At 40.7% G+C, this 12124-nt stretch overlaps 1 protein-coding gene across 3 annotated transcripts in view; it reads left to right on the top strand.

The window, feature by feature from the left end:
• MED15 (mediator complex subunit 15) overlaps positions 1-12124 on the top strand; it is a 106227-nt gene that overhangs the window by 33725 nt on the left and 60378 nt on the right. For all 3 annotated transcript variants that reach the window (XM_073629213.1, XM_073629212.1, XM_073629214.1), the window contains exon 6: positions 6615-6916. In XM_073629213.1, the coding sequence (XP_073485314.1) occupies positions 6615-6916 (302 nt within the window). The remainder of the gene's footprint in view (positions 1-6614; positions 6917-12124) is intronic.

Genomic DNA, 12124 nt, shown 5'->3' on the forward strand with positions numbered 1-12124 from the left:
CTTTTATTTTTTTTAACCCCCATTATGTTACTAAACGTCTTAGGCCTGGTTCACATCTATGTGTTTTTTGGTGCTTTTTGCAGAAACGCACTACAAATCATTTACATGGTTCCCTCTAGGACAGTAGTCATCAACCCTGTCCTCAGGGCCCATCTATGCTTTTTTCACCTGCTGCATATTTGAAAAGGGTCATGGACTTTTTTTAACGCAAAACGGATCAAAAGCAAACTGTATAGGTGTGTACAGAGCCTTATTTCCAAATTTTCCCTTTTTCCGATTTGACCCCACTAACGATTAGAAAATTGAACAAACTTTCTTAAAATGAATTTTTTTTTGAAGGAAGACATTGTTTGTTTTTTAAATAAAAAATGTTGATCTCTGAGTCTGATGATATTAACCAGATTCACCCTTTAATAGTATATACAATATATCTCTTTTCTAATAGGATATAGTACAGTATATCTTCTCTAATAGTATATACAGTATATCTCTTCTGTCTGTTATTCTCAGAGTGGATTCGATATTTTGCTCCCTAACCATATAGTTGGTTATTTATATTTACCACTGCCTATAGATATTTAAGAATAAATTGCCTTTTTTTTAACTTTACATAACTAAATTGTACACCACACTTTTAAGGTTATTAACCGATTAATCGAAACAATAATCGGCCAACTAATCGATTATGAAAATAATCGTTAGTTGCAGCCCTACTGGTGTTTTTGGTATCCCTATTTGAATAATCCTTATTTTAAAGAATTGCAGCCAAAGCTGTGGCTGTACTTCTCCCATGGATCACAGGAGTGCAGTTCATCATAGAAATATGAAAGAGTATGGGCAAGTTGGATAGGGAATCCTATAATGGCTTAAGGAGACAGGGTACAGAGAGGGGGGTAAACCACACCAAGAGAATAAAGGGTAGAATAAAGGTATACCTGTCTATCTGTTCTCAATTTGAAAATTGTTAATGAAATTTATGGAAACTCCTGTGAGAGTAGATGATGAAAGTTGTGAATGTATATTGGAAAAATAAATAAAGAGATTTATAAAAAAAAAAAAAGTTAGCCACAGAGTGCGAACGCGGTTCAGGACTGTGATCCAGCTCTATGGTTTTTAGACCCTTTCTGGGGCATGTCCATCATACTGGTCAAAATCTGGCCCTTTAATGGCTCCAGCAATGCTGATGAGATAATACGGGGTTTTCCTGTACTTTAGACCAGTTACAGGGTATAGACAACCTGCATGCTTGACACACAAGCAGCTACATAGGCGTATGAATGGGGAGTTATTTACTTCATTGTGTTAATCACTATTGTTCTTGTCTGTGATACTTTCAGCAACATAAATCATTTTAATTCAATTTTAATTGAGAAGCTTCTTTCCCTTGTGTAGCCTCAGGATAGTGACATATATGCACAAAGCCTTCTGCCTGGCGCACTTCTACCCGCCATATGGGTTTAAAAACAAGCACACCATTTTTACTGCACCTCCTGCCACTTTCCGTTACAGAGACACAGCTGAGGAACACGGCCAGTGCCTTGGTTATAGCTAGATTAGATATATACGCTGCGCTACCTGTAATTATTAGTGTAATACACTCTCTATCAGTGTAGAGATCAAAATGCATACACTACTATTAAATAAATGTTTCTTAAATGATCAATGAATGGTGAGATATTTTTAAATATATACTGAATAACTTAAAGGTGTGTAATATGTGGCCTGACTGACGAAAGCAGATTTCTTCCACTTTGTGTGAATTCTTTGGAAAATGTTCGACCTTCCTAGAACCTTTTGGTTTCCAATAACAAAAAACGCTGCACCTCTCCCCTGCCCCTGACTGGTCCTGAATCAGGTGGTACCTCCAAATCTCTTTGATGAAATGGAGGAAATCGATGGAGACACATATACTGTAGCAGAAGCTGCAAAGAACATTGCATTTTATGAGCCACAAGTAATGGCTTCTGGGTAATTGCTTTCCATTTTTGACACATGGATTGACGTGTTGCAGACTAATCTTTGCCCAAGAGCACCTGATTCCCCTCAGATAAAACAGGCCCATATGGGCACTAACAGGCTGGTAAAGTCAAAAGAGGACATTTTCTATCCATGCACAAATTGTACATTATTTGAGGATTGGCCCAATTCACTCCTCTTAAGATTTTTACTAAAATGTGTCCTTTGGAGGAATTTAAGAAGAAACGGGCTGTTCTGGTAGTAGACCCTGGCGTTTCAGTCCCCAATTAACATCTTACAGTTGGAGTTATTACCTCTTGTAATTATTCTATGGATAGGCATTTTGAAGCCCTCTTAAACGCCTCGTTTGCACTTGCAGGTCCAGCCCTGCAGCTAGCAATATTGATCTTTTGTCTATTTGCCAGGGTACTGCCATTTGGGCAAAGCAAATGGATAGAGAACATAAGCCTGTATTTGAGTACCTTGTTCTTTCACAACTGATGCATTGCTTTGTGGGGATGCTTTAGACTAGACTCTAGACTCTAATTTGCCAAATCTGTAGAATGTCTGTTTATCTAATATGCACATGTGCAGGATATTGTGGCTAAAAGCTTGGTCTGCTGAAGCTGCTTGTAAAAGGGGTCTTTTACGATTTGATTTTGATGGTGAACACCTGTTTGGGGGATTTCTTGACAAATTCATCAAGGAAGTCACTAGGGAAAAGGTACTCCTATGCCATAGGAAAAAACCTTATTCTTCTAATCCTACAGCTTCTAACTCTAATCAGGGAAAGGAGCCCCTTTGCTTTCTGCAGGCCTCAACCTCAAAACCAGAGCCTAATACTTCCTTTTGTTGCAAGCTATCGACCTCTGTGTCTGCTAAGCCTGCCCAGAAGCATCCTCATGATGAAGGGCCACTCCCAATCTTCGGAGTGAGAGAACTTCTATTGGCATTTGAGCAAGTCTGGATCTGAGATGTTTTGGACCTTTTAAGTCCAATCTGTCATTTCAAAGGGGTAGAAAATACTTCCTACCCTACAATCTACAAGCATCAGATCTACCTGCTGTGTAAGCTATCATCACACATGGAAGGCCTGCTTAGTCTGGTTTGAAGATAGATGTCTGAGTCCCAGAGAATAATCATTTGTTCTTATCCTGGCTTTTCTAGAATCTGTTCTTGACCAATGTATGGCCTTGAGTACTCTTAACCACTTCCTGTCCTTAGGATGTACCCGTACATTAGGGTGTTTCATTTTTCCAAAGATGTGATTTTCATATGACTTTGCTTACGCTCCGAGTCTCAGTGATGTAAAAGATATATATGCCAAATTTCAAGAAGATTGGATAATATTTAGGGGTTGCACACATTGATCACTTTTACCAAAGCAAAGTCTGTGGGCTTTCTAGAAGAACGAGTGAAAATGGTTAACTACATCCATCTTGAGGTTGTCAATGATACCGCAGAAAGAGGAATTGCTCTGATAAAAAAAGTATAACGAATCGGTCAGGGATGAACAACAAAAAGAATTCTTGAAATTAAACAAGATGATGTGGGATCCTCCACTCAAAGAGGGGCTTAAATCAGAATGCTTGTGTCTCATTACCTCCAGGAAGAGAAGAGCCCCAGGTGCTGGCTAAATGCTGATGCAAGTAGAAGAGAACAAGAAGACCTGGACAGCCGCACACCGGAATGGATAAATCCGTCTTATTCAAAATACAGGATTATGGGGTACACAAAACACGACACTGGGGTGGTACAAGAATAGCTGACGCGTTTTGCACTTACGCCAAGTGCTTACTCGTAGCTTGAGTAAGCACTACCGTACATCTTTGGGTGGGAAGGGTGATATTTTGGTCATCGCTACAGCTGCCGCAATAACCGAGTTTTTTTGGAGCCAGTGATTCCCTTCAAAGTAAAAGTAATCCCCAGTGCCTATAGAACCACTGGATTATCCCCTACTGCTGCCTTTACTGAGCTCTCCCATCTGATCAGGGAGCCTGGTAAAGATGTGACTGGCGGCATCTGGTTCCTGGGACACGGCATCAGGAACTGGAAACAGCAGATGGAAAGTCCCCGTACCGATGCCATAACACAGTACTGTATGTAGCTAATGATACATAAAGTTTATACAGTGGGAACAGTGAAAGCATTTATTGGTAAAGAAAATAGTTTGTTTTATGCCAGCTTGGCCCCAAAAAAATTTAAATTCAAATCAACATGGAGTTACGCTTAGAAAGGAAATGTTTCTGCCTTATCTATTCTTTTCTGGGAAACCCCTTAAAGCGGGGTTCCACCCAAATTTTGAACAATATCTGTATGTATTTTCTTCCTTGCCTAGATGCTGACATGCCGTTTAAAAAAATTTAAATCTCCGTAATTACCTTTTTATTTTTCTATTCTTCTTTGCACTTCCTGGTTCTCCTCCCGTGGGAGTAGGCGTGTTTCTAGCCTCTCCCAGACTCCTGGGAGCTAGTCTCAGGCTTTCCAGGATGCCACTGAGCATGTGCGGGAACGAGCGGTGAATGCTGGGAGCACAGCATTCACCACATCCAGGAAATAAATGCTTGTGGGCTTCAAATGCCCACAATGAAGATGGAAACCGCCTGCAGTGAATAATATAAGTTATTCTTTCCGACGAAATCTGACATAGGCGGACATATTACACACAATATGTGAGTATGTAATGCTGAGAAGTAAAGTTTGTGAATGAACTCCAAAAAAAAAAACCGATAGATAGGTGGACCCCCGCTTTAACTTACAGTCCCTAATCAAGGCATTTCTTGCTGGAGTTGTCCATGTAAATCTCCCGCAATTCAACTTGGTACTCTAGAAACCCACCTTAGAGCCAATTGGAGAGATCCTTTGTGAGACCTAACATGTAAGGTGGCCAGTACATCTCATCTGTTAAGTGTGTTTCGGAGCTAGCAGCCCTTTCTTGTAAGGAGCATTTCGTGATATTGCACAGGGGCAAGGTGGTTTTGAGACCAAGACCTTCCTTTCTACCCAAGGTGGTCTCTTCCTTCCACCTCAGTGAATGTATTATCCTTCTTTCCCCTTATCCTGCTCTTAAAACTAAGGAAATCTCCTTACACTGCCTAAATGTTGTCAGGGTCTACCTGGCAGCCATTGCTTCTGTTCACCAGACCAGAGTCCTTCTTTTTTGTTATTTCTTCAGGTGGATCAGGCAACCTTTTTTTTTTTTTTTTTTTTTTTTTTTTTTTTTATAATTATTTCCAGGGCCTATGCCCTTACAAAAAGGGCTCATATTTTCCTATCAGAGCTTACTCCACCAGGTCTGTTGGTGTCTCTTAGGCTTTCCAGCATCAAGCATCTAAAGCTCAAATTTGCAAGGTTGCCACCTGGTCATCTGTTCATTCGTTTTCTAGTTTCTAACAGGTGGATGTTCAGACCTCAGCTAATGCGAGCTTCTGCTGTAGTGTGTTTCAAGCTGTCATCTGAGTGTTTTAGCTTTTTATCTTCCCTTTTTTTTTTTTTTTTTTTTTTTGTGGGCTGCTTGTTGCCCACTCCTCAGTTTATTGCTTTGGTACGTCCCATGGTCCATGAATGCAAGTCCTGTACAATTTAAGAAGGGGAATTTTGACTTACCTGTACTTTTTTCTTTTCTTGGAGTACAATACAGGAAACAGGACCCTTCCCTACTACTGTGGTCATTCCTTTTTGCTTGCTAAAAAAAAACAGGAGTCTCACAGAGTGGGTGGGGTTATGTAAGCGTGTCTCTTGCAAAGTTTTTCTCTGTGTCCAGGCACCTGAAGATGGCCTGCATATAACCCATGGTGTTTGAATTTCAAGTCCTGTGTCCTGCACTGTAATCCAAGATATGAAATTTACAAGTAAGTCAAAATTTCCTTTTTATAAAAAACTTTTTTATTGTGGAGTGCTTTAATGCTATTGTTTACAGCACAGGTTTAGATGTGTAATTGCAAAGCTTGGGACTAGCTGTGCACTTTTGTTGACCGCTTCTGTAAACTACCTAATGGCACTAACTTTACAGTAGTGGATTCATTATTCTGATTTATTCAGCTGTATTTAACCCATTCCACTTAGTGTTCACAGCAAAATAATAACCGTCAGCTAAATATAAAAATATGCCATAATTCATAATTACCTTACTAAAAAGATAAAATAAAAGTAGATTTGTTTTATTTTTTACTTCTCAATTTACTATATGAAAATGGAAAAAAACACTATACATTCCCTTTAATGAAAAATGCAATACTACAGTATATATATTTTTTGGGGGGGTTAATATAAAATTTTGCCTAAAAATATATGAAACCAGCAGCTGGAGCTTTATAGTTCTGATCAAAAGTTCCTTAGCTCCTTATTCTCTTTTTTTGTAATAAGCTATGGTTTACTTAATAGTACAGGCTCAAATTTAAAAACCTATTTAAGTGTGTCTGTGCACATATGTATATAATAAAATTTAAACTGATATTGGCTTGAAATCATTCTTTTTTTGGAAATTATATGATGCATAGCTTGTGCATTCAGATAGATCTCTATCACAAGCACCAGGGCTAAAAATGCCAGTACAGGCAATAATGTGTTACTAAGGTATAGTACATTTTGTAGAGCTAAGCTTTTTGATTCATTTTGGAGTAGATTAACGTCTTACGTTTACTTACTATATCTCCTAGCCCAAATGCAGCTTCAGCAAATGGCCCAGCAACAGCAGCAGCAGCAGTTTCAGCAGCAACAAGCAGCCTTACAACACCATCAGCAGCAACAGCAGCAGCAGTTCCAAGTCTCTCAGCAAAATGTTATGCAGCCGCAGCAGCAGCAGCAGCAACAACAGTTTCAAATGGCTGCAGTAGCTGCAGCGCAGCAGCAGCAACAACAGGCACAACAGCAGCAGCAGCAGGCACAGCAGCTCCAGGCTGCAGTCCAGCAGCAACACATACTGAAGCTACAGATGCAGCAGCAACAGAGTCAGCAACAGGTAATACTTGGCTATAACTTTAACTGTAATTGAGCTACAATTAACCACTTCAGCCCCAGAAGGTTTCACTCTCCATGACCAGGCCATTTTTTTCGATACGGCACTGCGTTTCTTTAACTGACAATTAGGGGGTCCTGCAATGCTGTACTCAAACAAAATGTATGTCCCTTTTTCCCCACAAATAGAGCTTTGTTTTGGTGGTATTTGATTGCCTCTGAGATTTTTATTTTTTGCGCTGTCAACAAAAAAATGCCGACAATTTTGTCCAGGGAAGGAGTTAACATCGGGGCGATCAAAGGGTTAAGGTGGTCCGGAAGCAGTTAAAAAATAAATGCACATATTTTTGCAGAAACAAAAATGTGTATTTTTTTTTTTTTTTTTCATGCAGGGACCTGCAAAGCATTGCGGCTGTGATCAGTGGCTCACGGGCGCAATGTCAGGCTTCTGCAGACAAACCCTACAGCTTTCATCCTGTACCTCTGCACAGGCTGTCATTATTATTGTTATTATTATTATTCAGGATTTATATAGCGCCAACAGTTTACGTATTGAATGAACTACAAGTGCACTCATCAGAGCCCCACAGTTGATTGAGAACTGCAAGCTGTATGCCATGATGGAAGACGGGACTTGTAGTTCTCTCATTTACAGATTCCTGGAAATGACTAATGCATAGCCGTGCTGTTATCAAAATGTGACGGGGCGGGGGCGGGGGCGCGGGCGCGATCGGGAAGGTGAGAAGAACAATTGCTGGAGCATGTTGCATGTTACACCCTAAATATGGACGCAACCTGCTCCAAAAGGTGAACTTCACTACTTTGAATTGACATTGCATTTTCTTTTCTCGGGGAACCCTCATTTATTGTAATATATAAATATCTAATATTTATATAGTGCTGAAGAGTTACACAGAGCTTCACATATTATTACACATTAGTCTTTACCCTAAAATGATTTAAGGATTAATGGGGGGTGAAAATTTGTTTGAAGTACCTGTTTTTAAGTAAGCCCTATCAATTTTAGGGGTTTAAAGTGGGTATTGGTGTCATATATAAAAATAGAATATTTTTTTCTTCTAAGACTGTGTCTATGTTCTAGGTCTGAGGGAAAAATGGTCACACACACCTGTGGTGGGCATATTTACATGACACAGGTTGTTGGTTATAAGAATCATGCTGGACTTAAAGAGAAAGTTCACTTTTACAGAAAAATCTGTATGGTGAACTTACACAGGACCCCCACCCCAGTGCCGCTGACCTGCATGGCAGCTATCGCCCGTTCTGAGCCCCGGTATAGCTGCCTCATGGCTCCGGGGCTTAGAAATCCCCAGAGCTTAATCTCCTAAACGTACCCAGTCAGGAGGTAGGAACATTCTAATTGGTCAGTGCAATCACAATTGGGTGGCGCCGACCAATCAGAACCTCCGTAGCCTGTCCTCTCTGAGAGGATTTCCAAGCCCTGGAGCCATGGGGCGGCTATACTGGGGCTCAGAATGGGCGATCGCCGCCATGCAGTCAGCGGGACCGGGGGGGAGGTGGCGGGGGGGGGGGTGAGGGTCCTGTGTAAGTTTTCCTTACAGACTTTTCTGTAAAGGTGAACTTACACTTTCATTTAAATTGAGATTCTGAGGCACTGAAGAATGAAATGGTGGCTATTGCAATTTTTTATGTTGCGCTGTATTTGCATGGCCGTTTTTATGCACCATTCAAGAAAATGCAGCAACAAAACGAACACATACAGCTGCCATGAGCATCAAAACCAGAACATGCTCTGATCCAGCTAGTAGAAATAACAGAGACGAAGGGAAAAATAATAACCGACAGTTAACTATGTACAAGATGTCTTATGTATATTTATCAGATGGTAAGTCAGACCATACACATAAAGGTAACTATTAACCACTTGCTGCCTGCCATATAGCAATATGACGGCAGCAAAGTGGTTGTGTTATTCTGATCGGACGTCAGGTGACATAATCAGGATAACAAGCCGACGCTCATGCGGGGGCGCGTATCGTGGCGATCAGAGGTGCTGTGTGTCAGTCTGACACACCGCAACTCTGATCGTAGTAAGAAGCCTCTGACAGAGGCTTCTTATCACGTGAACCATCACTTTCCTCAGTTCACACTGACAGGGAGAGCCACCGAGGGGGGGGGTCTGCGCTTATAATCAGCACATTGGTTATCAGTGCAGTCCCCATCAGATATGCCCATCAGCTTCAAATAAGTGCCCATCACCTGCCAGCCTGTGCCCCATAATAAACGCCTGCCAGTGCCCACAACAGTGCCAATCGGTGCCTATCAGATGCTACTCAGTCATGCCTGTCCAGTATGCTCCTCATCAGTGCTGCCTATCCAGTGCCGCCTATCAGTGCCCATCAGGATTTTTTTCAAAATTGTTGTGTTTTATTTTTGTTTATAGTGCAAACAATAAAAACCGCAGAGGTGATCAAATTACCACCAAAAGAAAGCTCTATTTGTGGGAATAAAATGATAAAAATTTAGTTTGGGTACAGTGTTGCATGACCGCGCAATTGTCATTCAAAGTGCGAGAGCGCTGAAAATTGACCTGGGCAGGAAGGGGCAAAAGTGACTGGTATTGAAGTGGTTAAAAATAAAACAGTGATGTATTTTGCGCTTACTCTGAATGAGCAGCTAACACAACAAATAGAATGTTTGTTAAATAAACCTGTGAAACAAAGTGTAGCGCTAAAAAGTGAAAAGTGATGAATATGAGGTAAATTACATGAGTGAAGAAAACACTAATTTTAACGTGTCTATATTAACAAAAAGTCCATCATTGTAGTCTCTTAAGTGAATAGGACCATAATGGTCTTCAACCATGAGATGAAAATTGCTGTCACCACAATAAGTGGAAAGATTATAAATTGTCCTATGCTCCGAGATAGCATAAATGGAAGTAGTATGGTGATTGTTCATCAATCTATTAAAGACAAGAGTCCTCGGAGATCCTATCAGAAATAAGCAGAATCCTCCTCAGTGTCCTCTATAAAAACGTGTGAAGTTCCCACAACCAGTAAATTTGGAGGCTTACCGGAGGGTTTGAACCCGAAACAAGACTTGGTCTACCAAGACTTGGTATACGAAACGCGTCGGGAGGCCTCCACTGCCGCCTTCTTTCATATACAAGCGCTTTTTAAAAAACCTCTTAAATGTAAGTGAATTTTCTTTAATATATTTACTTGTTGTTTGTGGAATTACACTATGTGGCCCCTTTTTTATTCTGTATGGGCCGTATTCTGGGATATGTGACCACCCGTGCAGAGAGGATATTTCTATGCAAACAGTTGGGACTCCCATCTCCCCAGGTCGCCAAGATCCCCCCCATTGCCGGTGGGCAATACAAGCTGGTTTGACCCTTACAGTATATGCTGTTTCGGGTTCAAACCCTCCGGTAAGCCTCCTAATTTACTGGTTGTGGGAACTTCACACGTTTTTTTTTTTTTTTTTTTTTTTTTTTTTTTTTTATAATTGACAATTTTTATTGATTTTTTTTTATCATTTCAATACAAAAATGGAAAGCATAAATGAAACAAAAAAAAGATAATCAACCTTCTTTGGATAGCACATATGATACCAGCAAATATCAGAGATGAGACATAGTTTGTTAACATAAAAGGCTAGATTATATCCTGGTAAAAAGATGAGAGCATAATACTGAAACTATAACAATAGAGACATCTCAGTCATACATACTATATCACCATATTTAGTAACTTGTAATAGTGTGTCCTGGATATGTGTCTGCTGTTTGTTTTTTTTTTTTTTTTTGTTTTTTTTTTAAACAAAGAACACGTTTATTGTTGTCAGTCACATCGTACAATTATCATATATGACATAATCAGGGAAGCGACAGGCATTGTTTATATTCAAACATACATTTCTGATATCGCATTTACATATTTAGGAAGGCGTAGGCAGATATGCAGTGGTGATACTTTAACTAGAACATATATTTGAACTATGGTATTTTAACAGGCTAGTCATTACCCGTGATTGAGTTCAGGTATCTATGAAGGCATCATCCACCCCCGGTTTACCGCTATCACCTATTGATCATGTGGAGCATGTGTTTGCGCTTTCTAGCCATTTACCCCATACTTTATAGTATTTTTTTAGGCATCCTCTGTGGCTGTACAGCACTTTTTTATATGATAAGGACGTGTTCACGTCCCTCAGCCAGTCCTGGACGGTGGGAGAGGTGGTTCTCAGCCAGTGTTTAGCGATTAATTTTCTGGCGCTAAATAGGGTTTCACTAAGAAGTGTAGCCGTGGGCCTAGCCATGGTGTCTGGGAGTAGGCCCAGGAGGCATGGCTTGGGGTCTAGTTGTATTGGTGAACCCATGTGGTCATGGAGGAACTTCACGATCTGTGACCAGTAGTCTTGTATCACTGGGCATGACCAAATCAGATGAAAGAAGGAGCATGGGGTACCTAGGCATCGTGGGCAATTTAGGTTTTGGTTTGGGGAGAATTTGGCTATTCTGGCAGGCGTAAGGTAAGACCTATGAATTATGTATAATTGGGTCAGGCGGTCAGGTATCTTAGGTGAGGTTTTCCGTACGCTCTCTAGGATATCTTCCCAGTCGTTGATGTCAATTTGGCCCAAGTCTACTTCCCATTTGAATCTTGCTGTGTCTATTATTCTGGCAGTTTCTCTATTTCTTAGTGTGGTGTATAGGGTAGATATAAGTTTTTCTGGATTGGATCCTGTGATTATATCTACTGCTGAGATCACCTGGGAGCTAGGAAAGCCACTCGCGAACTGTGTCTGTAACGCATGTTTCAGTTGCAAGTAGCTGAAATGCATGTTAGAGGGGAGATCAAATTCTTCGCAGAGTGTTTGAAAATGGCGTACACCAAATAAAGTGACAACCTGAAAAAGGAACACTATCCCCTTAGCTGCCCATCTGGTGGCCCCAGGCAAGGACCTCAGTTCCCCTAGAAGGGGGTTGTGCCAGAGGGGTGTGTGTGAGTGGAAAAAATCAACGCCCAACATTTTAATCGCCTTTTCCCATATGTGGCGATGTTGGAGTAGCAGTGAATGTTGGTCTGTTTTTGTCTGCTGTTTGTTCCCCTTTCTAAATAAGACTTGTAGTGGAGAGTACATGTCGTTATTTGGCCTTTTGCGTACTAATACTTGGTATCTGGTTTCGTCAGTCTTATGAATATGGTGAAAATGAGAAAGC

The sequence above is a fragment of the Aquarana catesbeiana genome, linkage group LG01, assembly GCF_042186555.1.
Source record: "Aquarana catesbeiana isolate 2022-GZ linkage group LG01, ASM4218655v1, whole genome shotgun sequence".
Lineage (NCBI taxonomy): Eukaryota > Metazoa > Chordata > Amphibia > Anura > Ranidae > Aquarana > Aquarana catesbeiana.